The 27,307-nt window shown below is 42.6% G+C and overlaps 1 protein-coding gene across 3 annotated transcripts in view; it reads left to right on the forward strand.

Annotated features, from left to right (window-relative positions):
- brinp1 (bone morphogenetic protein/retinoic acid inducible neural-specific 1) overlaps positions 1-27,307 on the forward strand; it is a 347,418-nt gene that overhangs the window by 87,580 nt on the left and 232,531 nt on the right. For all 3 annotated transcript variants that reach the window (XM_041192927.1, XM_041192928.1, XM_041192929.1), the window contains exon 2: positions 13,478-13,745. In XM_041192927.1, coding sequence (XP_041048861.1) covers positions 13,528-13,745 — 218 coding nt within the window. In that variant the 5' untranslated portion in view covers positions 13,478-13,527. The remainder of the gene's footprint in view (positions 1-13,477; positions 13,746-27,307) is intronic.

Below are 27,307 nucleotides of genomic sequence, written 5' to 3' on the forward strand. Positions count from 1 at the left end.
TGCTCACAGTATTTCAAGTGTGGTCCAACAAAAGACCTATGCAAGTTTAGCATAAGTTCTCTGCTTTTCAATTCTATCCCTCTAGAACTGAACCCCAGGACTTTGTAGGCTTTTTTAAATGGTCTTATTAAGTTTTGTCATGACTTTTAGCGATTTGTATATCTCTACTCCCAGATCCCTCTGCTCCTTTACCTAATTTAGAACTTAGCTTTCAAGATTTGTGGCCTTTCTGAGAGGGTTTTTTTTACTCTTTCATGGAATGTGGGCATTGCCAGCAAGGCCATCATCTGTTGCCCTTGAACTGAATGGCTTGCTAGGCCATTTCAGAGGGAAGTTAAGGGTCAACCACATTGCTGTGGGTCTGAAGTCACATGTAGGCCAGACCAGGTAAGGGCAGCAGATTTCCTTTGCTATTGGACATTAGTGAACTAGATGGGTTTTTTTTTTAAATGACAATTGATGAAAGTTTCATTGTTACTATTACTGAGATTTCAATTCAATTCAATTAGCTTTCAATTGCTGATTTATTAATTTAATTTAAATTCCATCTAGCTGCCATGGTGGGATTTGAACTATGTCCTCTGAGCATTAGTCTGGGCCTCCGCATTACTAGTCCAGCGACATTACCACTACAGAACTGTCTCATTTTAAAATACACAAATGTCAACACTCCAGTTCCAAACAGAAATGAACCCTCCAGTCAAAAGAGAGAAAGAACATGGATTTATATGGTGACTTCCATGATCCCAGGTTCTCTCAAAGTGCTTAACAGTCAATGAAGGAGCTTAGTCACTGTAAGAAATATGGCAACCTATTTTCACACAGCAAGGCCTCTCACATAGTAATGTGACCATGACCAATTAGAATTTTGGTTGAAGGATCACTATTGACAAGGACACTGCAAGAATTGCACTGTTCTTGTTTGAAATAATGCCCTTTTACGCCCTCTTATGCCCACCCGAGAGCGCAGTGGGTGACTCTGCTTAATGTTTCACCTGAAAGATGCACCTGCAACAATGTAGCACTCCCTCAATACTCCTCTGAGGTGTCAGCCCAGATTTTGTGCTGTCTCTACTCATGCGGTGTCAAATACTGCCATGATGTTGATGAAGATGGAGTCCAAGTTGTCCCTAGCTGTTCCATTCACAAAGTGAATGTTGTACACTTGCATGACTGGCTGGAGATGGGAATTAATAGATAAGCATTGGGAATCCAGAGTTCCAGTCTACGCTGAGTTTGATTTTTATTCAGGGTGGTAGTGCAGAGATGACAGCGGTCTTCACATTAGCAAGGGCAAAAGCTGCCATGGGTTCCATACCTGATCATTATTCAATGAGTCCTTAACTATGCTCGTCTGTCCATTTCCTCATAGTAATGTAATTCTTTGATAATTGAGGTAACTTTAGCTGAATTTATAGGGTGTGAACCAAACAGGATTGGGTCACCCTCTTTGTCTCTCCAGTGCAGTCAGTGGAGAGCAATATTGGGTGGGATGTAAAGCCAGTTTTCCACCTGATCCCGTGGATTTCTCATCCGGTAGGTTAGGTTAAAATTACTCACTCACTGTTCAGGCTTACGTATACTGAATCGAACTTTGAACCAGATGGGGACAGGTGCCTGTAGAACTGTATTCCAACAAGAACAGCTCCTTAATGAGAGAAGAAAAAAATACCAGCAGAGAAAGGCTCAATCAAATGTATGTGTTTTCCTTAAAGACTAAAGGAAAAACAGCTGTCCTTTTTTGACAGTCATGCTGTCTTTAGCTGTCCTGTGTGATCCAACAAGATCAGTAATTCTGGGGGAATAATCACAAATGATGCCGCACAGGTTGTCAGCAATTGATAACTTTGCAGATTTCTATATAATGAGCAGAATGCATGGAAATCCAATAATGCCAGGCACTCCCATCAGGTTTGGCATTGGATTGGAAATGGGAACTTTCTTGCATGACCTTCCTGACACGTCACTTTATAAAAATTCTACATTCCTGACAAATTGGATTGCATCTTTCTTGTTGCAGCAGCACTTACCTCACCAAGCGTTCAGTTCCCTCGGCAGCGAGAGAGGACCGTGCAGGGTTATGCTAGCAACTTAATCCATGAGGAATTCTGCAGTGATTGATATAATGTTATGTCAGCTGCATCCAGGATCCAGGGGCCACGCAATCTGTCTGCGTACCTTGGTTTACTCATGGCGGGGGCAAAATGTTCATCTTTTTCTGTGACACACATGCACAAGCTGATGCTGTAGAGTTACTAACCAGTTAGGATCATCTTGGAGTCTCCATGAATTAAAGATGAATCTCCCCGGTGCTGTTGTGAGCAACCCAGGAGAAAAGAAAGCATGGGGCATTAAATGCGATTGTGTGTGTGTGTGTGTGTGTGTGTGTGTGTGTGTGTGTGTGTCTGTGCGTGTGTGTGTGTCTGTGCGTGTCTGTGTCTGTGTGCCTGACGTTCCTTTATTAGTTCTGAGCTGAGGGTAAAAACTATTTGACCAACAGTCAAAAATCACCAAATGAACCATATTTGAGCCTGTTCATTTTCCAATTGTTTTGGGAAAGGTGTGGGAAAGAGAGGATGGACAAGCCAATGGTGGGAGCATGGTACTGGGGGGTTGGTTGGGGTGCACGTGTATTTGGACAGTGAGCCATTCATCACTTGAACACGGTTGCCTTCATTGTCCCTCATGGTCAATGGCACGCAGAAACTCACTCCTGAAAAGAATAGGGAAAGAATGGCCACCAGGTACTATTTGCTTCCCATGTAGCTGAACACCTGCAAGGTGTCTATGCCATTAGAGGTGGCTGATGAAAGAGTAGGACTAGATGATCGTTTGCAGAACCCGAGAATGAATGTCCCTGCAAAATTTGTGGACTGAAAGAGGAGAATTCTATCTGGTTACGGAGCCAAAGCGGCAGGTAATCTCAATATATATGTTAATACTGTTCTCAGTTTATAATTTCAAGAGATGATTATTTTGAACTGTCCTGTTCTCCTAAATCCCACTCACAGAAAAAGCCCAGCTTTATCTCATCTCTGCTTATTATTTATCTCGTTCTAATTTCCATGTCCTTTGAAGGATTTTTCTAAAAAATAGTATACGTTGTTCATGCTTATCTCTGGCAGCAATCGATCTTCATTGAAAACCAACTGTTCCTGCCAAGCCAAACCAAGCTGTTTTGTTGAAACACAATGTTAGACAGCCTGTTACACAGGACCCTGAGATCAATTAAAGAGACAGGCTGCCAGGTTATAAAGACAGGAATGAAAGATAGCATTGTCACATCAGTAGTCCTGTTTGCTGCTGAATAATGATTTTATTAATTAGAAATGATCAAAGTTCAGCCACATAAGAAAGCCATATTAGAGAAGTTGGTGTCGCAGCAGGTATCAGGCCGAATAAATTTTTAAAAATTTGTACATGGGATGGGGCATCATTAGCTAGGCCAGCATTTATTGCCCATCTCTAATTGCCCTTGAGGACTGAGTGACTTGCTAGGCCATTTCAGAGTCAAACACATTGCTGTGGGACTGGAGTCACATAGGCTAGACCAGGTAAGGATAGTATATTTCCTTCCCTAAATGGTTTCGTGGTTGTCATTAGATTTGTTCCAGACTTTTTAATTAAATTCAAATTTCACCATCTGCCAGTGTGGGATTCAAACCTGGGTCCCTAGAGGATATACCCTGGGTCTCTGGATTATCAGTTCAGTGACAATACTATGCCACTGCCTCCCCTAATGAATGTGGAAAGTATAATCCCATGTTATTTCTAAACAAGTGAACATGAAATACTTCAAGCTGATGTTTTATCTTTCTGGCTTATTTCTGCTTACAACACGTAAGATGTAAAGCCCCAGGTTCACCTGAAAAAACTGGTCCAATCTGACAATAACCGCATTAATCAGGGCAGAGGCTAAGGCCTCCATATTAACAGCCACATTGATGGGCAGGTGGGTGTTAAAAGTTTGAAGAAGGAGCTTTCCACCCTCACTCTCTCTTAAAGAAGTCTTTGGCCTCACCCACAACCCACCCCCCATCACAACCCACCACAATCTCAGACCTTCCCCCTTACTGCATCCCTGATCTCACGCTCCCTCCCTTGTTGTTACTGTCCTGGGATAGCACACTGCATAGATCATCTAAAGTGGCTCGGGATAGATTTAATGTGATTAAAATACAAATATGCTTTGACTCTTTTTACAAAATAAGTGTTTGATTGACTGTTTCAGCTGAATCTTTTGACAGGAATTTTTTTTTTTATTTCCTGTGTGACGGTCTAAATTCGAATGATTGTTAATTTATTACCTCAGGTTGACTTACTGTAACCAACAGTCATTTTGAAGCTATCAGGGAAAAGGGGAGACCGGTGACTCTGTTGTAAAACAGCAGCTAACCATTACATAACGGCAGCTGGGGACCTTATTTGAATTGAATTTTGTATTCAGCGTTAGCGCAGGAGAAGGAAATATATTGTTTTTATATATCCAGAGGTTACATAATTGTTTATTATTGTATATATTTTCTTTATTCTTGACTGTGTTTACTTAACTGTTTATTTTCTCAATATATTGGTCTAGTGGCTTATAAGCCACGGTCTGATGGTGTTTCCTTCTCAGCCTTCCAAATCCTAAGAAAGCATGTCAGTCAAAATGCAGAGACATGAGTTTAATGTTTAACTCCTGGGCCCATGACAGTTACCTGGTTATTGCACTAATTTAGACATACCCATAGATAGCCAGCGCTCACTTACAGGAAGACTCAGTGATGCTGAAACTGAGAGAAAACATCCTTTGCAAAAGAGTCAAACCTAACCTCTTAGAATGTTGCCTAGATTCGATGGGAACCTCTCATGTTCTTAGTTCCTTGAATAAGTCGCAGAATTAGAATTCTCTTTTGGCTGGAGCTGTCAGTTTTCCAGCTATGTCATTTGTTAACCTATAATTTTAGGTCAGGGAGGTCAGATCTCCATGAGAACCCACACAGCCTAGAATCCTGGTGTTATTCTTGCTGTGGTGCACTGTTATTTGCAAATAGGAACCTCTCATGCTTCTTCCAATTGAAGGGCATTAAGCATGAGATCTCTCCAAAACCGTGAGAAAGTAATAAAAGCAGGATCCACTCAGTTCCAGGCATGTCAGATTGACCAAGTGAAGGTACTGTTAGCCCTGGAGTGTGGTCCTGAATTGAAAGTCCAACTCCAGGTCTTGGAGCACATGTTGGCTAACACTTAAGTTCAGTATTGAGTGTGCCAAGCATTGTTGGAGGTGTCGTATTTCAGAACTGAGGTTATATTGTGTCCCTGTCTTCCTGTTTAGGTGAATGGAAAAGGTCCCAAGGCACTAATTGAAGAGGAGGAGGATAAGGTTTACCCCTCAACCAACAGATTGATTGACTGGTCATTTATCTTAAGGCTTTTTATGGGACCTAGCTAAGGGCAAATTTTATACCCACTTGCATACATAACAACAGCAACTGCATTTCAGAAGGTAATTCATTGCCTTTGAAATGCTGTGGGACTTTGTAAAAATGAGAAAAGCACAGTGTTAATGTAGATACTTCTCATTAGTTCATTATCTGCATTCTTCAGATCTAGCCCTTGGCAATCTGCAGAATATTGAGCTGGACTCAAATAGTACTCAACTGCCCTGGATATGGGAGTCATATCACAGGAGCCCATTCTGGTTGAGAGTTTGATATGTTTTATTTAAGTCAATGTGTCTATATGTATCAAGACTAGGTGTATTTAACTTAGTGACTTATGTAATCAAGGATAAGCCCTTTCAGTGTGTGGATGCAATCAGCTGTTGTTTGACTTTGCCAGCTTTAAATTTGCTAACAGAGAAGAGGTGTTTTATTACTTGGCGGTATGTTCAGACAGCCCTACAGTGCAGTATAACCATTTGCTTGGTGTGGAATCCTGTCTGCAGGTGCAGTAAATCTGAGCAAGGCCTTCGTGTCTGTTCTGATGAAATGCAGGTGTTTTAAACAACCCAGTAAAAACAGTAAGAGATTCTGGGACAGATGAGACTGGGCCAGGCTTAAGGGACAAAGTGCTAATGACAGGGCCTCACAGGTTCAGGGTTAATATATATCATTAGTCATGGGCCTAGGGTTATATTTAAAGGGACAAGGTCATCAAATGCAGTAACTAGCAGAGCATTTCAATTTGGCAAAAAACAAACAAGTAAAGGTTGGAAGAAGAAGGTGTTTTTCTGTGCTTTGTGATGACCTGAACATTCAGTAACAGAAATTTAAAGTGACAATCCATTTTGTAAATACTTTACACATTTATATATAAATGTATAAATTTCTTGCTATTCGAATTGTACTTGAAACTCCATATCCATCACAGATAGTTAAATCCTTTTGATTTAAATCTTTCAGGATATTAATTCTACCATCCCAAGAAAGCACCAATTGTTTCTTAAGAGCGCAGTGCCCTGATCTTAACCATCGCTTCCTGCTAACTTATTTAAGTTGGTCATCATCCTTTAAGTAAAGACATACTTCCTGACCATCTGTCCAAAACTTGCCCTTCACAACATTTGAACAGTGGTCACTTCTGCCGTCTTGGTGCAACTTAAAATATTGTTCCAGCTTTTATTTTACAACCCTGCAATTTTGTTTCCCAGAATAGAAAGCTTGAAGCAAAAAATACACTTCTAGTTTGCTATGTTGTTGGTGCTGAGGGTTTTGAGAGACTGCATGGATGACTCTTCATTTAACCTCATTGCTGTGGGAAGTTGAGACCCCTGTTTATTTTTTTATGTGAAAGGTTCTATTACAATGGGTGAACTGAAGAAGCTGGAACTTGAAAGGTGACTGTCATCACAATCGTCGACATGTTTAAAAAGAAAAACATTGCTGGGCTATAGGGAAAGAGTGAGGGAATGGGACTAATGGAATATCTCATTCCAGTGCTGGCACAGACACGATGGGCCAAGTGGCCTCCTTCCATGTTGCATGATACTATGTTAAGTTATCATATTTTATATTATCTTTGGTGGAACTCCATATAATATAGGAATCATTTCAATGATCTTTTGAAAATCTTGACACAGTACTAATAAATGTGTTAGCTTGGTGTAGTTGTCATCTCTGAGTGAGAAGGAAGTAGGTTCAAATGCTTTTCTAGGACTTGAGATTTCCCCTCGGTTAAACTGGTTGTATTTCTCCTGGGTGTTTGTGGGATCTTGATTGCTGCAAAATCACGACCATATTTGTCTACATACCAGGCTGAATTTAATGTTGGTGACGGGGGTCTCGCCCACTGGTCACAGATCATGTCAGAGCCCTGGGTTGTCTCCGTTGGGCAAGGCCTGCTCAGTAAGTGGCCAGCATTAGACCTTCCCCAGGATTTAAAATTACAGGGGTGGAAATCCTGACCCTGGGAGGTGCCAACCAATCATGAGCCGGCACCTGTCCATTGTCTGATAACATCGCTGGGAATGATGGTTGCTATTGGTAATGTACTCACCAGAGGCCTAGGATTGACATCGGACCCAGGGCACAGGTGAGTGAGGGTGGGATGAGGGTGGTGGGGAGGGGTTTGTTGGCTGAGGGGAAGATGGAGAGGGTCAGAAGAAAGAGCAGGGGGTGGGGTATCTCAGGGGGTCCCACCCTTCCTGATGCTGGGTCCCTCGACCAGGCCTTAAGTGCCTTTAAACAATGGACTCCCCCCGCCCCCCCGGCTGGAAGCCCGCCCTTTTTGGGCACCCACATGTCAGCACTGGTGAGGGGAGTCACTTAATTGGGTATTAATTTCCTCATTTAGTGTACGGGTGGGAATGTCGTCCATGAGCCTTCCTGACCTGGGTGTAATCTGGCAAAGGTGGGAAGGCGCACGCTCGAGCCCAATTAAATGCCCCCCCCCTCCCCCCGCCCCAAGGCCTCCAAACCTCCTGCTGGGGTTGGAGGTAGACGTTAAATTCCACTCTCCATTTCAAACTCACTTTTGTATATTAATTACTTTGAATTGACTGAGATATGTCACAATGAGCTGTATCAATGCAAGTCTTTGTTTCATTATAAGTCATCTATGTCCCAGCTTTAGTTTCTGATCTGTGTTTAATTAGGTTCATTCTGTCAGGGGATGATGCCTCAGCTGGCCTCTGTGTTCAAGGACTGTGAAGAGCTCCTACTTCTGGTGAATATTTGTTGATCCCCACTAGAATTGTGTGTATCTAGATGCATGATGATGTCAAGATTCAATCTGACTATGATGCTCCATATGCTTGAATCATCTGCTGGTGTACATTGTTCGGAGACCATCCTATAGAATCTAAACCCTTCCTGTCTTCCGGAGAAGAGGAATTTAGGGAGAAAATTGGACAGATAATTTCAAGGTGTATTTTACAACTATGATAAAATGTTTATGCCAGGCATGGATAGCAGTTATATTGCTCATTGAGGATGTGAACATCTTTTGGAATTTATTTTAACTTGTTTATAGCTCTTTTTGAGCCAGCTGCATTCTAGAAATCTATTCAAACCTGTGCTATTATTGCACTGCATCATCCAGTTGATTGGTGAACTCTTGCTTTGTCTGCTCGCATCTGCCACTTATCTGGTTGCAGATGGCATTTTGTACCAAGCTACCTCCGAATCACTGATCAGTCAGTACAAAGCCACCTTTTCTTTTCAGAACTAATCATTAATTCAATGTGTGACTTCAAAACTATAAAGTCCTGATGTGGGAACAAGTTCTCCTTGGACAGTTGGGACTTGTATTTGGCAGTTAGAATGAGTAACTCTGATGGATTTCTAATCTGTTTTAAGAGGCGTCAGTGGTGGTTTGCTCAGCCCATTAAAGTGAAAGTTTTCAGCATGCAAAATTCTTGGCCAGCCTTTTCCTTGGTTTTCTCAACATGTGACTTGACATAATTTGGGCTTGCAAATGTTTTTGGAATGCAACAAAAGGTAATTTTAATGTTGGCACTTGTTTTGTAATGAGGGGTAAGATTCGACTGTTCTGGAGCCAAGTGGTTGAAATACTTCTCCAAGACAACATTCCCTTGCTTTTTGCCAAGGGCAATCTCTATAGGAGGTGGTGGGGCTGGGCGGGGATTGAACATTTATTTGGTTGCTGCTTGCACCTTATGTTGGGATGTAGCACTAGCATGTGAAATGTGTCAGAAATTATCTTGTTTATATATAACTTTTATATATATTTAGAGGGAGACGGTGGTATCAATGGTAAGGTCACTAGGCTAGTGATTTAGAGACCCGGGTTCATGCTCTGAGGACATGGGTTCAAATCTCACCGTGGCATCTGGTAGAACTTAAATTGAATTAATGAACCTGGAATTGAACACTGGTCTCAGTAATGGCGACCATGAAACTGTCATCAATTGTTATAAAAACCCATCTATTTCACTAATGTCCTTCAGGGAAGGAAACCTACCAGCCTACATGTGACTCCAGACCCACAGCAATGTGGTTGCCTCTTACCAGCCCTCTCAAATGGCCTTGCAAGCCACTCAGTTCAAAGGCAATTAGGGATGGGCAACAAATGTTGATTTTGTCAGCAATGCACTATATATATATATATATATATATATGTATGTGTGTGTGTGTATATATATATATATATATATATATAAAAATATATATATAGGATTACAGATCTGAATGCAGAAGAAGGTATTCTGTTTTCATTCTGAAGTCCAGAGTAGATGTTTTCAGCACAGACGTAGCCCAATCAGCCCAACATATCTCTGCAGCTCTAGAGAAATTCAGAACTCATCCCACTGCTCTCATCCCATTCCTCTGTATCAAACACTTATCCAGCAATGTTCTCAACCAGCGGCTGTGTGGTAAAGAGTTCTATGCTTTAACAAGCTCCTGCATAACACAATGTTTCCTGACCTTTCTCCTTGCTCTCTTTGTAAAGTTTTAAATTGATGTCCCCTTATCACTGATTCCGCAACCAGAAGAAATTGTCTTTCCATAGAAACCCAATGCTTCAAACTCAAGAAAGGGCAGAACGGGGTGTTAAATATTCCCGGATACAGGGTGTTCAGAACAGCTAGGAAAGGAGGAGGGGTGGTGGTATTGGTTAAGGAGAATTTGTAGTGCTGGAGAAAGAGGACATCCCAGAGGGTTCAAGGACAGAATCAATTTGGCGTTAGAGCTAAGGAACAAAAAGGATACAATTACATTGGCTGGTGCAGTCTATTGACTGCCAAGTAGTGAGAAGGACGAAGAAGAACAAATCTGCAGGGAAATTACAGGGAGATGCAAGCATTATAGAGTAGTTTTAATGGGTGACTGTAATTACCCAAATGTAGACTGGGTCAGTGGAGAGGGGAAAAAGTTCCTAGACTGTGTTCAGGAGAATTTCCTACAGCAGTATGTGTCCAATCCAACAAGGAAAGACACACTGTTGGACCTGGTTCTTGGAAATGAGGTGGGCCAAGTAGATCAAGTGTCAGTGGGGGAACATTTAGGAGACAGTAATCATTGTATTGTACATTTTAGGATGATGATAGAGAAGGACAATAGGCAATCCAGAGTAAAAATAATTAACTGGTCGAGAGCCGACTTTATTGGGGCAAGAACATGGCTGCGCCAGATAGGCTGGAGTGAAAGATTGGTGGAACAAACTGTAGCTGAACAATGGGCTACCTTCAAAAAAGAATTGGTTCTGGCACAGTCAAGATATATTCCATTGAAAGGGAAAGGTAGGGCAAACAAATCCGGAGCTCCCTTGAAGAAAAAGAAGATAGAATTTAAAATAAAAGAGAAAAAGTGTGCTCATGACAGTTGCCAGATGGAAAATACAATTGAGGACCAAGCAGATTACAGAAGCTTCAGAGGGGAGGTGAAAAAGCATATTAGAGAAGCAAAGAGGGATTATGAGAAAAGACTGGCAGCCAACATAAAGGGGAATCCCAAAGTCTCCTATAGGCATATAAATAGTAAAACGGGGAGTAGGGGGATTGGGGCCCTAACAGGAAATTTACACATGGGCTAAGGGGCCATGGCTGAATAATTAAATGAATACTTTGCATCTGTCTTTACCGAGGAGATAGATGCTACCCAGGCCATGGTGACGGATGAAGAAACTCTTCTGTCACTGGAAGGATTAAAAATTGATAAGGAGGAAATTTTGAATAGACTGTCGGTACTTAAAGTTGACAAGGCACCGGGACCGGACAAGATGAACCCAAGGATTCTAAGGACAGAGAGAGTAGAAATTGGAGAGGTACATAATTTTTCAGTCTTCCCTAGACTCAAGTGAGGGACCAGGGGACTGGAGAATTGCAAACATTACATCCTTGTTCAAAAACGGTTGTAAGGATAAGCCCAGCAATTACAGACCAGTCAGTTTAACTTCAGTGGTGGGCAAGATTCTAGAAACAATTATTCAGGATAGAATTAGTAGTCACGTGGAAAAATATAAATTGATAAGGAAGAGCCAGCATAGATTTCTAGAGGAGATATTGCATTTAACTAACTTGGAGTTTTTTTGAAGAGGTAACAGAAAACGGCAATGAGGATAATGCTATTGATGTGGTGTGCATGGACTTTCAAAAGGCATTTGATACAGTGTCACACAACAGACTCGTGAGAAAAGTTATTGTTCATGGAATAAAAGGGACAACAGCAGCGTGGATACAAAATTGGCTGAAAAATAGGAAGCAGAGGGTCAATGGATATTTTTCTGGCTGGAGGAAGATTTGTGGCGGAGTTTCCCAGGGGTCAACATTGGGACCCTTGCTTTTTCTTTTATATATTAATGATCTAGATTTTGGTGTGCAGGGGACAATTTCAAAGTTTGCGGATGATACGAAGTTTGGGAGTGTTGTAAACTGCAAGGAGGACAGTGTAGAACTTCAAAAGGACATAGACAAATTGGTGGAGTGGGCAGATAGATGGCAGATGAAGTTCAATGCAGAGAAGTGTGAGGTGATGCATTTTGGTACGAAGAACATGGACATACAATATAAAATAAGGGGTGAAGTTTTGAAGGGTTTGCAGGAGCAAACAGACCTGGCCATTTATGTGCATAGATCATTAAAGGTGGCAGGACAGTTAGAGAGAGTACTTAATATGACATACAGTATCCTCAGTTTTATTAATAAGGACATAGAGTACAAGAACAAGGAGGTTATGCTGAATTTATGTAAGGCGCTTGTTAGACCTCACCTGGGGTATTGTGTACAGTTCTGGGCACCACGTTATAGGAAGGATGTGAACACATTGGAGTGTGCAGAAGAGGTTTACAAGGATGGTTCAATGGATGAGAAACATCAGTTACGAAGATAGATTGGAGAGGTTGGGACTGTTCTCCTTGGAAAGAAGAAGGAAAAGAGGAGATTTGATAGAGATGTTCAAAATCATGAGGGGGCTGGACAGAGTTTATAGGGGGAAGCTGTTCCTGCTTGTAAATGGATCAAGAACGAGAGGGCACAGATTTAGAGTGATTTGCAAAAGAAGCAAATGTGATGTGAGAAAAAACTTTTTCACAAAGCTAATGGTTTGGGTCTGGAATGCACTGCCTAGAAGTGTGGAGGCAGGTTTAATCGAGGCATTCAAGAGGGCATTAGATGATTATTTGAATATAAACAATGTGCAGGGGTATGGGGAAAAGGCAGAGCAATGGCACAAGGTCATAATGCTCATTTGGTGACCGGTGCAGATACGGGCTGAATAACCTCCTTCTGTGCCGTTAAAATTCTGTGATTCACTCTGTTATAAACCTTTATTCAAGCTCCACTTGGCCTACACTGATTCACTGGAAACAGTTCCCATTATCACAGATCTCCATTATTTCCTGTGTAGGTTTGCAATGCACGGTTGCTTTCAAACCTATGATTTGTTTTTCATTTCTGACCATTGGGCCTTCCTAGATTGTTAAGTTAGATCTTTTCAGGAAAAGAACATTGTGACCAACGAGGAGCTCCATCACCCTGAAAAGATAGTAGCCATTGACACTCAAAGCTGCATTGCAGTGATACCATATAGCTGGTGAGCTAAGAGCCCCACCTACACAGTGGGTGCACCATAGTGATGATGTGTCTCTGGCACATGCCATCACTTTTTCTAAGAAATGGTGCAGTGAATGATTGAGACCTTGACTTATACCACATCAAAATTTCATGGCACTTTTGCACTGCCCTGATCTTTCCCTTGCTGGACCCGTGAATTCTTATAGGTCCTCCCTCAGTAAAATCAGTGGTGAGGAGTTGAGAAGCTTCTATTCTACAGTCCAGAGAGAAAGTAAAAGGGCAGGCGTGAGAATTATTGAGGATTATAAAATATTGAACGGTAAAGATAAAATAAACTGAGACTATCACTTAAGGGTACAAAGTCTGGGAGGAGTATGAGTGAGTTCAAATGCAGTTGGTTGCTAAGCCTGAAGAGTCAAGGTAAACCTGATGTGAATGACCTTTTCTCATCTTCATCTTTTCTTTGATGTTGTTCATGCATTGGGAGATGCATTAAAAATGCCTTCTGTTATTCCCCTCCAGGACTCCACAGAATGGAGCAAGAATGAACAGAAAGTGGCTGAAAGAAAAGCATGAACTGGAGGTTTATTGAATTCATCTACTTACTGTTTATATGGGACCATATAACAGTAAAGCCTTCCCACCAGGATCCTACAGCCACCCAGAACCATGTCACCAAGCAGTTTGATTGGCTTATATCGGACAGGGGTCCTTTCCACAACTCGAGGGGATACTTATCCTTTGTGGAAAGATATCGTCAAGGATTTACAACCAGATATAAAATATATAGGTAATTTTTACAGCTTTATTGGTTGCATTGTATTTGTGTGTTTTGTATGCCATTCAGTGCCCGAGAGGCATCCGTTTAACATATACCCAACAGTTTTATGAATGGAATGTGTAGGCACTGATGAAGCTCCAGTTATTATTTTTAATATTGTCAGAAACCACCATTTTGAAGTTGTGACTCCAATTATCCCTTCACGCTTTCAGTTTGGTACCAAAGCTGTCTACCTTTTTGTTTGTAAAAGGGAGAAATATGTTGGATCAGGATAAGCATTTCACTGTTTCTGTCAGTTAGACCAGGCTTCAACAGATGACTTTATGAGGTAGACAGCCCCTTCAAATAACAGCATTCCAAATCTTAACCCTCAGACAAAAGGCTCAAAAGCCTACCTTTCATTTGACATGAATTTAGTTACCCTTAATTTTTTGAAGCCTCATTGAACGTGAGCCTTTGAATTCACTTCAGGCATTGAGGCTTTCAATTGCTGACAGCATTTTGTAGATGAAGGAAATATGAATTGACTTGCACTTTTAGTGGGTGCTGATGTTCACTAAAGATTTCTTCACTTCTAATCTTACTAATGTTCTACATTGTTTGAACCTAAAAAGGATTGCAAGCTTATCAACCCTGTGTTAGAGATTTATGTTCAAGACCTCTCTGTTGCTTGAGTTTCAGATTGAGTGAGGGCATGAGGCAAGATAGGATGACAACTAATTTTGTCATTTCTGTTCTAATTCAGCATGTTGTGATAACATCAGTGTACAGTGCAATAGTGTTAGTTTAACCATTAGGTGGAGTGCTCGTCAGCCTTGTGCAAAATGTGCAGTTTGTCTGTTGCATATCGGAATGTCGGAATAAAGCTAGTTGAAACCTGCAAACCTGTTTTAGTTTGCACTAGCTATACATGACACCTAATGATTTGCTTATAATTCAATTGTTTTGAGTCAAATATCCCTGAGTCATTATTTTGAGTGGAAATCAGTGTTTCCAGAGAAACATAAAATTGAATCAAAAGGTAGAAAACCAAACACTCTGGGAGCTGTCAATTATGGCGTGTGTGGAGTTATGTGTAACATTTTTTAGTGCCTTTTCCATATGTTGGGAAAACTACCAGACAAGAAAGAATGGATATTCCATGCCAGAGTTCTGGCAGCCCAGTTTTGCATTTAATATTTCTGATGACAATTACTCCTCTTTTCAAAAGTATAGTTTTGGGCCTTTGGATTTGGGAAGCAGTGATGAGGGTGAACGAGCAAATGAGAACAGGTCATGCCACCCTGAAGGCACCTAAAATTCTGGGACTGAGCAGGCCTCAGGATCACAGCTTGATTTCTAACGTTGCTCATTGAATACCTTAAGTAGCCTAGATTCCACATAACGGAACACAGAATAGAGAGAGAGGCAATGGCCCTTTCGCTTATAGATGCTGAAAAAAATGCTGGCATTGGTTACCCATCAAAGCATAGGATTGCCAAATCTGCCTGCTGTTACGACCATGTGAGAAGGAGTGAAATGACTCCCCTGTTGTCCGTCTCCAGTTCTGACCATAACGGGGGGAGAATTTTTCCCCCATCGGGGGAATTGTGCGGTGGAGGGCGGAGGCCCCTGATCAGGTCTGCACCACCATTTTACGTGGGTGGGCCAATTAAGGCCCACCCAGTGTGATGTGTGCCCGGCATCGCTGAGCGCTCCCTGTGCGGGCAGTGGAGGAGGGCTCTCTGAGTCGGGGCCTGCATAGAAATCTCCGAGGCACAGAGCTGCCTCAGGGAGATTAGTTTAAGTTTTAAAAATCTAAGTAAAGAAAAGAAAAGATTTAAGACATGCCCCCCTCATGTGACACTGAGGCATGTCGATGAATTTTAATAAAATTTTTTATTCAATTTATAAACACTTCATGAAGCCTCATCCTGCCCGTGGTTGAGGTTCCATGAAAAATGCGAAGGCCGCCTAGGATCTTCACCTGCCCGCCAACCTTAAGGTTGGATGGGCAGCTCAGTTTATTAGTTTAATTAGTTTTTAAATGGTCTTAATAGGCCTTTGACAGTTCGGCACTGTGTGCCCGCCAAACTGAAAATCTAAATGACGCGCGGTGATATTGGGACTCCCGCCCAACATAACCCCGGGTCATTTTACGCCTCGGCAAGCGGGCCCCGTCCCTGCTTGCTGAGCTGAAAATTCTGGCCAGGGTTTTTTTGGGGGGAATTTAGCAAGAATGTGCTATGCCAATGCTGCAGGAGTCACACTATTTACACTTCCAGGTTGTAAAGGATTAGTTGGATAGGTTTTCTCAGGTTAAGCAAAGAACAAGATAAGTTTATTGAAACTGTTTCCTGAATTTAAAAAAAATGAGGTAAATCATAACCACCGTTCATGTGTCCCACACATTTGCCTGGGCCCCTACACACTCTAGTGCAGATGGCAGACTGAGAGGATAGACTTAAGGAGTTCTTACAGCTTATGAAGAAGATAAAACAAAGGAGTATATGGTTAGCTGTCCTTTGGCTGATCTCAACGTGGTGATTCCACATTGTAGGCATTTTGTTCAGTTGTTTTCCTGGGTGTAGTTGTATTGAACAGGTTTCCATGTTTTATTCCCAAAGTATCTGGGTTTGTAGCAGATTTCTCCTCTCAGGATGGTTATGCCACAAATCTGGGAACAGTACTTCCAAGAGAGAGAGAGACAGAGAGGGCAAACAGTGTCAGTCTATTTCAGTACAGCATGGTCTTCATCTCGCTCCTGCTTGGTAAACAGTCTCTTAAAGTACCTTGTTGCCTGTATATTCCAGAGAAACTCTCTTAGTCCATGTTTGCGGCAGTGATTGTTTCAGAACAGGGAATTGCATTTTGATGTCTCATCCCAGATACATCTGACAAGTTTCAGAATAATGTAAAGCCAACAGGAGATGGGGTCTTTCAAGCCCCCCCCCCCCCCCCCCCGGGGGTAGAGTGTCTTTTCTTTCCATCCCATTTGGTAAAATGCAAGCTGTATACTGTAGCCATCTGGCAGTTTCCATTGTCTTTGGAAGGTTTCAATGTATTTTTAAAAATCCAGCCAGGGAAAAAAAAGAAATTGTATTTTTTTTTAAAACACATTGCCATAATACTGGACATAAACCTGGGAGCTTCATCATAAGATTTCTTACCTCCAACTACCCAACACAGCCTCTTTTTTTTCCCATTTTCAAAAGTTCTACAATTGATTAACAAAGCTGTTGTTATGATCAGGTGAGGAAGGGTCGGAGATTCTTTTCCCACTCCTCTTTTGACCACAACTGTTTTTCTGAAAGGATTTGCTTGCGAATTCAGTGAGCATTTAACTGTTTATGTGCTGTGACTGTAAGCGACACAAATAGACATGTTTCTTTGAGTTTTAAAAAAGGGAATTGCATTATTGTAATTAACCCAGTCCACGTAAAATGATATAAACATTCCAACTCTGACGCTCATACACACTCAGGTTCACACACACGAAAATAGATTACAAACTGGGAGGATAGATTAAGCGATATTTTAAAGTCCAATAAAGATAAAAGTCATCTGGATCTCATAGGTTTATGACGTGGGTGGATCCAAGATGAGCTTGGTAGTCCCTCAGAATTCAGTGTTGAGGCGATTTAAAACTATTAGTAGTCAATTTATCTTTTCTTCTGGAGACAGCAGTTGTTGGGTTGCTTTCCTTAAAAAATCTCTTGTTTGCGGTGGATGGCTAGTCAAACAATAGACAGGGCTCAAACTTGCATGTTGGATGGGGAGAAAGAGAGAGAAGGAGGTCTACATAAGGTTTCTGCCACTCCAGTGATCTTTCCTGCTTCTGCCTGATCTGGTGAAAACAGCTTTTTAAAACACAAAAGAAGCTGGCTTGTCACATGATCCTCTCATCAACTGACCAGCGACCCAAATATGGGCATGGCTGCTTGATTTCAACTTGGTTAGATTACGATAGAGTGACTTCCTCTCTCAGTCAGATGCTTTGACTGATGTAATTATGTCTAATGCTTTTTCCATACTCAGTTGAGTCTGGATGTCCTTCAAATGTCTCAGGAGATGTGGTTCATTCATGTTCTTCTCAAATAATTATCTTTCATGGAGGCAGGTTGGCTCCACTTGATGGCTTTGGAATTTGTCATGTACAGTGATTAGGAACTACAGTTTGAAGGCACTGGAATTCAATATGTGGTTTTCAGCCGATAAACACGCAAAACCATTTTCAATATAAAACGTGGCTTTGCAACACCTCCCCATCTGGCAGAATGAAATGCTGCAATGCTAGCATTTAATTACATTGTTGTTCAAAAGAGACACACGTTCATTCTTAACACCCATTCTTCAATCTTGCACTACTACAACTAAGGAACGTAATAGCAGGAGTAGGCTATTTGGCCTGTCGAGCCTGCTTTGCCATTCAAACACATCATAGCTGATCATCTACCTCTATGCCATTTTCCCCCAATATCCTCAATATCCCTTGATGCCATTAATCTCCAGAAATCTGTCTATTTCTATCCGGAACATGCTCAATGATTGAACTTCTACAGCCCTCTGGGGTATAGAATTCTAAAGATTCTCCACCCTCTTAAGTGAAGAAATTCCTCCTTATCTCATCTTAAATGGTCTGCCCTTATCCTGAGACTATGTCCCCTCATTCTAGATGCAGCAGCCGGAGTAAATATGCTATTCACATCTACCCTGTCACGCCCTGTAAGAATTTGGTAAGTTTCAATGAGATCACCTTTCATTCTTTGAAACTCCAGAGAATACAAGCCCAGTTTCCCCAATCTCTCATAAGATAATCCTGGGATTAATCTAGGGATTAATCTAATCTAGGGATTAGTCTGGTGAACTTCCATTGCACTGTTTCTATGGTAGGTACATCCTTTCTGAGATACTCAAACCACCTTGCAATGAAGGCCAACATACCATTTGCCTTCCTAATGTTTGCTGCAACTGCATGCTGGCTTTTAGTGACTCATGAACAAGGACACCCAGGTCTTTTTGGATGTCAACACTTCCCAGCCTCTCATCAGTTAAGAAATATTCTGCCTTTCTGTTGTTTTCCCCCTACCAAAGTGGATAACTTCACAGTTATTCACATTATATTCCATCTGCCATGCTCTTGCCCACTCACTTAGCCTATCCAAATCCTCTTGAAGCTATTTTGCATCCTCCTCACAACTCACATTCCTGCCTGATTTTGTACATGTGCTCTGTTCAAGTTTAAATTTCTCATTATTCTCTTTAAATAGCCACAGTTATAATTAAATCTCTTTTGGTGTTAGGGCTTGGCCCAAGGAAGGCATTTGTTTCACAATGGTGCCTTTTCCCCCTTTCCTCATTTCTAATCCCAGTTATCGGGGCTTGGGTTTCAGCAGTGTCTGTTTGTGGTGCTTTGCTTATTTTAATGCCGACAGATATAGAGGGGTACAGTCTTTTGTGGAGTTTATGCTATGTGGAACTCAAGTGCAGTGCTTGTGGAGAGAACTTTTCTGCTCCAGGGCTTGTACTGTGCAAATTTCTGTTGCTGTATGATTACACTGCCTGTAAAGCTCTTAACCCCCTAATTGCTGTTTTCAAAACCCATGGGTTTAATAGTACTGTTTCTGGTACATGGATAATTTTTTATCTCTGAGTTAATTCTTTGTGCAGAAATCACAAAAGGCCACCTGTCCTTGGCAGCCATCTTTGCAGAACATTGACCATTTTTTAAGTCCATCTCAAAAAATCCACATTGATTAAAGTCCATATCTTGAAAGTGAAGGATTATGATATCTTTACTGGGAATAACATGCAGCAAATGAGTCCTGATAGAGATTGTTAGTAAATGAATGGTGGGGATGAAGTGAACTAAGCAGTGGCTGAGGCTAATAGTGCAGTTGATGGGATATGACATTTGAAGATTCATTCACTGACCTTGACCACTTGCGTAAGGTCACTGAACTTCTTTTAGCATTGCATTTAGGTCCTCGGATCATGGCGTCTGGCAATGCCCTTCATGGTTATCTGCTTCCTCTGATTTGAACATGGTCCATAACTTCTGATTCCTGGGGAGGTCATACCCTGGAGGTACCCAAGAAGATGCCCTAGGGGACCCTACCAGAAGTTCCATGCAAGAACTGCATGAGAATTGCCCGGGAAGTTCAAACTTCTGATGGGCAATTATCTTGCTTTGGGAACCATCCGATACTCTGATTTAAATTGCAGAATTCAGATAGTTCCAATTGTCTTACCAGAATATTTAACAGGAAAATTTAGAAAAATTAAAACCACTTCTAGCTGTGGTACTCTCCTCCTCCCCCACACCCCCCATCCCACCAATGGATCTGCCCGACTACCCTGCCGACCTTCCAACTAACCCCCTTCCCCCCGACTACCCTGCAAACCCCCCGACTGACCAGCCGACTCCCCGATCTATCCTATCCCCGCTACTAACCGCTCAACTTTCCCCCCTTCCCCGCCTCTACCCTTCCCCACCTCCACCCATCCTACTCACAATTTACACACTCACCTTCTCCCTGGTTTCTCAAAATGACTGGGACTTTTAAACGTACCTGCTTTATGACAGCTGGTGCCATAGAAAGTGGGTGTGGCTTCCTTTCCTCCAACTCTGCTGCGCTCAACTTAAGGCCTCAGGAACCCACTGTGCTGCACACTTTTCACCTGGCCTGAGTTGGAAGATCAGAGGAGGAAGGTGCAACTCCTGACTAATGTCGGAAGAAAGAGCCCCTTGAGTCTGAAGGGCCTCCTGCCTACCCCTCTCCCCCCCATCATGCAGATGAAGAACATCAGTCCTCCTTTGCATTTCTTCCACCAAGACCTCGAATGCAGTGTCCGAAAAGCTTAGAACACTCTCTCCACCATCTTGTACCATTGCTCACTATTTCTCAGGACAGATTCACTTCCTGCACAACTCCCAGCATCTGATCAACCGCAGTGCACTTGTTTTTTTAAAAAGGTGCAGGCCAGCTTTAAGTGGTACTAGGAAATTGCAGTTTTGGACCCCTGTTAATTCATCTTTCACTATACTGAGCAGACAACAGGAGGTTCATGTGCAGTCAGCATCAAAGGGAGCAGATTAATTCTAGTTTTTGGGACTATCCAACTCAGGCCCCTCTTGACTTTGTGTTATTTACAGTGTCAGACACTGCTGATGGTGGTAATACTGTGTGAGGGTGCCAGTGATGAATTATTAAGTTGAAACCACAATATGGATGTTACAGAAATTGCTCAAAAGTACAAAGCAATCATACTCCGACTAAACTCGTTCACAAAGAGACTTTGAGATTTGTACTGCCAAATAAGTAGCTTAAGAGCCACTTACCAATAAAGTAATGGAGTGATAATTACGCCCTGACAATTGCACAGTTATAAATTCATACATGCTAGACATTCATTAATGTTACTCCATTACACACTTTTAATTTTTCTTCTAAAATCAATGTTAGATACTCTGAAGCAATGTACAGTCGTAATTAAGAACTTGACGACATGCATTATTGTGATTAATGCATTTCTAAATTGGATTTAGATGCAGCAGTGTTCACTAAGTGTTCATTACTGAGCCCAATAGCTTCGTGTCTGCATGCATGCTAACTTGGAAAACTAAATCTGACCAACAGTTATAAAGAAGCTGGTAGCTCAAAGCATCTTTGGATGAGGGCTTAAAGACACCTGAAAAATTGTAGTTACACTGAAAGTGCAGTAGCAGATCGAATTGTAATTTTAGCTAGTGGTGTGCCCAAGATTTGCCCATTTTGAGGCTTCTTTAAAAAAAGCAAATACACTCGAGCAGGGTTTGCATCCATGACTGGTATTGAAATTAATGAAGGGAAAAAACTTTTGACATCTGAAATTTAATTCAGCACCAGCCATCCAGATAATTTTGAATTTTGGCTGATCGGTACATTTTCCAACATTTTAGAACCAACTGTAACTCTTAAAATCGGAGATGTTTACTCACTGTTTTAAATATGAAAATACTTCAGAATAATTTCGCAGGATCTATGTTCGTTCAGTGGGAACCGAACCTCAGATATGTCATGTTGATTTCTGGACCGACTCCTTTTCAGACACCCACCCCTAATAATCCCAACCATTAATGAGGCAAAGCTTTTTGTCTGCCAATATCACCATGGTAATTTGTAACTGTCCTCTCTCTTAATCTTGACACAAAGAGTTGTTTTCAATGACAATAGATATCATGACCTACTGCAATTATTTGACAAAAAATGTGAAGTGCAAAAATTGATGGCTGAGTGTGTTGCTCAGGTCCACTTGACTGCCTTCAGAATGGGGTTTGCATAAATAAACTTCAAAGTCGTGAAACATAATTGGACTTGGCAATGCCCCCAGAAAATGGGTAACAGTTTGATTCACACACCACGTCATTCACTCCATTGAAATTCTAAGTATAGGAATCTATTGTTTTGAATGAAGTCAAACTCATCAATACTCTAACCGACTCCCTGTTTAATCTTGGCAATTCCACAAGTGCACTAATGGAAAGCTCAAATTAAGAGCCCTCACCCCAGTGAACATCCATCTTAAATGAACTAATGCACCAGTCTTCACAACCGCCAGGCAGTTCCTAGGGAAAGGCAGAAGTTTTAGAAGGATACATTTTAATATCTTATTTGTTCCTAACTTTGTGGACAAGCACTAAAGAAATAGATCTGAAACTGCGACTCTGACATCATTTTAACACCGTTTTGCCTCAAGTTCTTTTGTGACCAGCAGATAGCAGAAAGTAGCCTTTGATTAACTGCCTTCCAACTAGTTGGATTGTATTCAGCAATTTCTTGTTCCGCCTTCCAGCCGATCTCATTGGTTCTGATAACCTCTGGGCCACCTTTCAACTAGTTTAAAAGGTTCATACTGGCAATCCTCGATATCCATGATAAAAGCTGTTCAATCTCTGCCTTGACGCCAACAACCATCAATTCTTTCATCGTCCCTGCAAAATGCTGGCAAGCCTACTGTTAGCTTAAAGTGCTGGCTGTTCGCATGTAAGGGGGTGGGGGGGCGGTGGTGGTTCTAACTCTGAACAAAAAAACAGCTGGGCTTGGGTCCAATGGGAAGCCAAAATAATAAACTCTGAAACAGCAATCCAATCCACCTCAAATTCATACACTTTCAGTTTTACTTGAGACGGGATAAGAGGTGGGTGAGCAATCTGCTCTCAGGATGCAAATTAAATCTTTTAAGGAGGCTGCATGACTTCATTTTAATGAGGTTTCTATTTTTCTCCCATGTTGGCTGGCTTCCCATGCTCAGGGGGATGTCAGGTAAAAGAGATGAGAAGGTCTGCATCCAGGAGGGATGTTCACTAAAGCACTGCTTGTGGACCGGTAAGAGTTGGTAGACTCCCTCCAGGCCCCACAAACTTGCCCATAAACACCCAAATCACCTCCATGATGTTCCCCAACATCACCTCGTCCCTGGCCGCCCCATCACTGACTACCTACCCCCCATCATAAACTCCAAACACCCCTCTCTCTGGCGATCACTGACACAACCCCCACCCCTATCTCTTCCTGATGTCTCATGATCTTCCAACCCTCATGGTCATCCGGGATGCTCCCAATCTCCCTCTGCCCACCTTCATCTCTACCCCCAATAACCATTAAACCTTCCTGATCCTTTGTTGCAACCATTTCTTGGGCATTCTCTGCCTAACAAGCTGCCAAGCCCGATAATCAAACTGGCTTCCAAATGGGGAATCTGTTCAAAAATAAACCCTATATCATGGAGTTAAAACTCTGCTGACCCAAAAATCCTCTCTCCACTCTGAAATCCCATCCCATTACATATCGAAGCCTATGTACCAGTTACATAGGAGCAATCCAATGTGTGTCAACAAATGGCTTGACTTCCAATATGTTAATAAATGTCAATATAAATAGGATATTATCAATGAAAGCATGAATAGCTCATGCTGTGGGGAAAGGACCGCTCTCAAGTCTGAGGAATTCAAGCAAGCAAAGATTTTTATTTGAGCATATGAAAGGTAGAAGATCTTGGTGACCCAAGGAACTTCTCAGTGATACAGCATTTGCAGCACATATTTATAGTTTGTTTCTTCTTACTTTCACTACAATGTTTCACGACAGTCATTAATCATTAATCGTACTATTCCATCAGTGATTTGGATCATGCAGGCCCAGCAGATGTTCCTATTATCTCAATCTTCAGCCTTAGGCTTATTAGCTTCCATGGTGACTCAACCGTCTTGTTTGGCCTTCAGTTTCTCTTATCTCTGTATAACAATGAATAGTATGCTTATACAGGCTGTTATTGCTAGCTGCTGAGCCAGCAACCCCAGAGCCACTTTTGGTCAAGTATCCCATTGTGCCTAGGAAATGGACCCTCATGATTACAGCGCTTATTAAAATGTTTTATTAATCTTAAAATATTAACCCTATTAGTATAAGCCCCCTAACCCCCACTTCAGATCATTAATATATTTTCTTAATAAATTGACATTATCCATGCATTGTGATCGTTTAGCTGAAAATTTTATTGAACTACCAACTGACATCATTGCCAATCTAGTGTAAAAGTTTTCCTTTTCCTAAGCTCTCCTGCACAGGAGGACTACCTGTGGTGCTCTCATGAATCATAGAGTTTGAGTCAGAATCCCAGTCATGTCTGGTGTTCACACCTGAACCGTCTGGGCATCTTTATTCTGGGGGAGATTGAAAACTGGCTTGTGTGTGAAATGTAAGTTGCCATCTTCAGAGGAACAACAATTTTCATTTCTATTGCACTCAACATGTACGAGAAGACATCACAAAATCATCACATCATTGAGGAATAGAAAAAGGACAAAAAATAATATTGAGGAGGTTGAAGGCAAGGCCCAAAATGTGAGTTTCGAGGAGGTTTTTGGAGGTTTTTCAAAGGAAGTTCCAGATGACTATCATAACCTTTGAACCTGATGTAGAAATGTTTGTGTATTGGAGCTGGGTTTAGAATATCATCATATCCGGTGACTGGGCACTGCGCTGATCTTCATATTTGATTATTTAACTTATTTAATTAACTAATGGGCAGGAATCTGAGACTATGGCCGGGATTTTCCATGCCCGCTGCCATCGGGCGTGTTCAGTGGCGTGAGCAAACAATATGGCGAAAAGGCCAAAAGTTGGCTTCATGATGTCATGAAACCAGTTTGCAAGCGTCCACTCCACCCTTGGATGACAGGAACCTCATTGTACTCATTGTAATATATCTGCATATCATTATAAGCCAAGCCTGCTGGAATTGCCCTCCCCCGCTGGATCGTCTGCCTGTTTCACAACAGTATATAAAAGGCATGCACCCGGCGAGCTGCACTTTGAGGGGAGCTCAGAGGTGAGTACATAGTAACGTTGTGGAGTGCTCGCCTGGGTCGCCTGTTAGACTCAACGGTTGAGGAACGTTGGGGTGATGGCGGGGGTGTGGGAGCGCTGCCCTGCCCTGAAGCACATTGGGGGTGGGGGTGGCAAGGGTTGCCCTGTGGTTGAAGGTAGCACAAACATTGGTGCAGAGTGGGGCAGTGGGGTGGGCGAGGGAAGTGGCCACTGATTAGGGAAACCTTGTATAACGCGACCATTCCTCTGCAGCTGAGACAGTTCAGATGCAGCCAATTTGACATGCTTGGAAGTCGGGCCTCTAGCTTCCATGTTCACTCAAGCAATGCAGAGGCATGAAAGTGCCACCAAGTGCTCCAGAACTTTTCACCCTTCGGTAACAGATTGAAAACTAATGTGCATTTCAGTGGACTGCAGAACAATTGGATGAATGAGCACATTGTATAATCTCCTTGCTGAAGCTGGTCATGGAGCAGTCACTGGTGGAGGCGCTCACAGCCCCTTGCAATGTCATCATCCCAGTTTGGTTCAGTCTTCCCCATGGTTCAAGCTAACAGTGCAGCCTTGCAGTGCGGGTTAGGAGAATGCCTGTGCCTGATCTGAGAGCACAGCATGCAGTCCAATGGACAAAGCTCCTGCCAAGTGGTCGGGTGGAGGTGGGTGGGGTTTCGGGCAGCCATGCAGCACGCTAACCTCTGGCCATCCAAGCGGTGGTCAGCAGTCTCTGGGATGCATTAAGGGGCCTTCAGACTTGACCAAGCGAGGCTCTTGGTACACCTGTGCTAACCCACACATCATTTTTTCATCCTGCAGGAGGAGTATATCAGGATCCTGGAGCCCGGTGAACTATCTATATGCCTCATGGCTAACAGGGAGCAAAGAAGCTGGCGACAAGAGTGACTGAGGCACCTGGCTGCACAGAGGGAGGAGCAGCGCCCTCTGGAAGAAGGGGTGGCTGGGGATCCCGCACACTGTCGAGCCAAGCAAGCTGTTACTGGTTGGTGCCTAGAACCCCAGGGTCTATAAATGCCGCCTTTCATTTCTGCAGATGACTGAGAACGAATATCGCAGAAGACTGCGTATGTCTAGAAACTTGTCAATCACATCTGCCAACTACTGCAGGATGGCACCATGTGGACATGGAGGGCATCCACTGCCAGTGGCTGTGAAAGTGACAGTGGCACTTAATTTTTATGCCAGTGGCTCCTTTCAGGACACCACAGGTGACCTCTGTGGAATATCAGAAGCCTCCACCCACAAATGCATCCAAGAAGTCACAGATGCTATTTTTGCGAGGGCACACACAACTTTGTGCATTTCGCCTGGGACCAAGACAGCCATGGTTCAAGAGCGATTGGGTTTGCTCAGATCTCAGGTTTCCCATAGGTGCAGGGTGCCATTGACTGCACTCACATGTCACTCAGATCTCCATCGCAATACGTGGTCAAGTTTGTCAACTACAATGGCTTTCATTCGCTGATTGTGCAGCTGGTGTCCGACCACCAGAAACGCATCCTGCAGGCCTGCGAACGATTCCCAAGGAGTATGCATGACTCCTACATTCTCAGTCGGTCACACATCCCTGAAGTCTTCCAGGTCCACAGAGGCTGCAGTGGTGGCTCGTCATGGACGAGGACTACCCACAAAGGCCTTGGTTGATCACACCCGTGTGGCTGCCTCAGACTGCAGCAGAGTGAAGTTATAACGGGGCTCATGCTGCAACTTGCAACTTGGTGGAGCATTCTTGGGAGTTTGACAATAGTGAACAGCATCTACAAATAATTAACACCTGTGGCCAGGCTGTGCAACTAGCCAAGTGGTTATGGTACTGGGTTTGTAACCCCAAGTTCAAGAGTTCAAATCTCACAATGGCAAATTATGAAACAATGTAACTTCATCTGAAACAGATGGAAACGAGTTTGTACTCGAAAGAGTTACATCTTCTTATATTGGGGCTCAAGGTGGTGCTGGTGCATCTGAGCGCACCCCTGTGCAGACAGAATGCCACATTGACCTGAAGCCCTGAATCCTCCCTTGGGAGCTGGAGCCCCGCAGCCTGAATCGCCTTGTGAAAGTGTCCTCCGTGCACTTTAGTACAGCGTGGAGTAGTTTCCTCTATGGACTGCTGCTGCACACCCTTCACTTCCTTATCCTGGCATGTCTTGTTGCCATCCAGCAGCAAAGGACCCCAGTGCAGTGCCCTCAATGGGGGTGTCTCCC

The sequence above is a fragment of the Carcharodon carcharias genome, chromosome 8 (genome assembly GCF_017639515.1).
Source record: "Carcharodon carcharias isolate sCarCar2 chromosome 8, sCarCar2.pri, whole genome shotgun sequence".
NCBI classification, from domain to species: Eukaryota; Metazoa; Chordata; class Chondrichthyes; order Lamniformes; family Lamnidae; genus Carcharodon; species Carcharodon carcharias.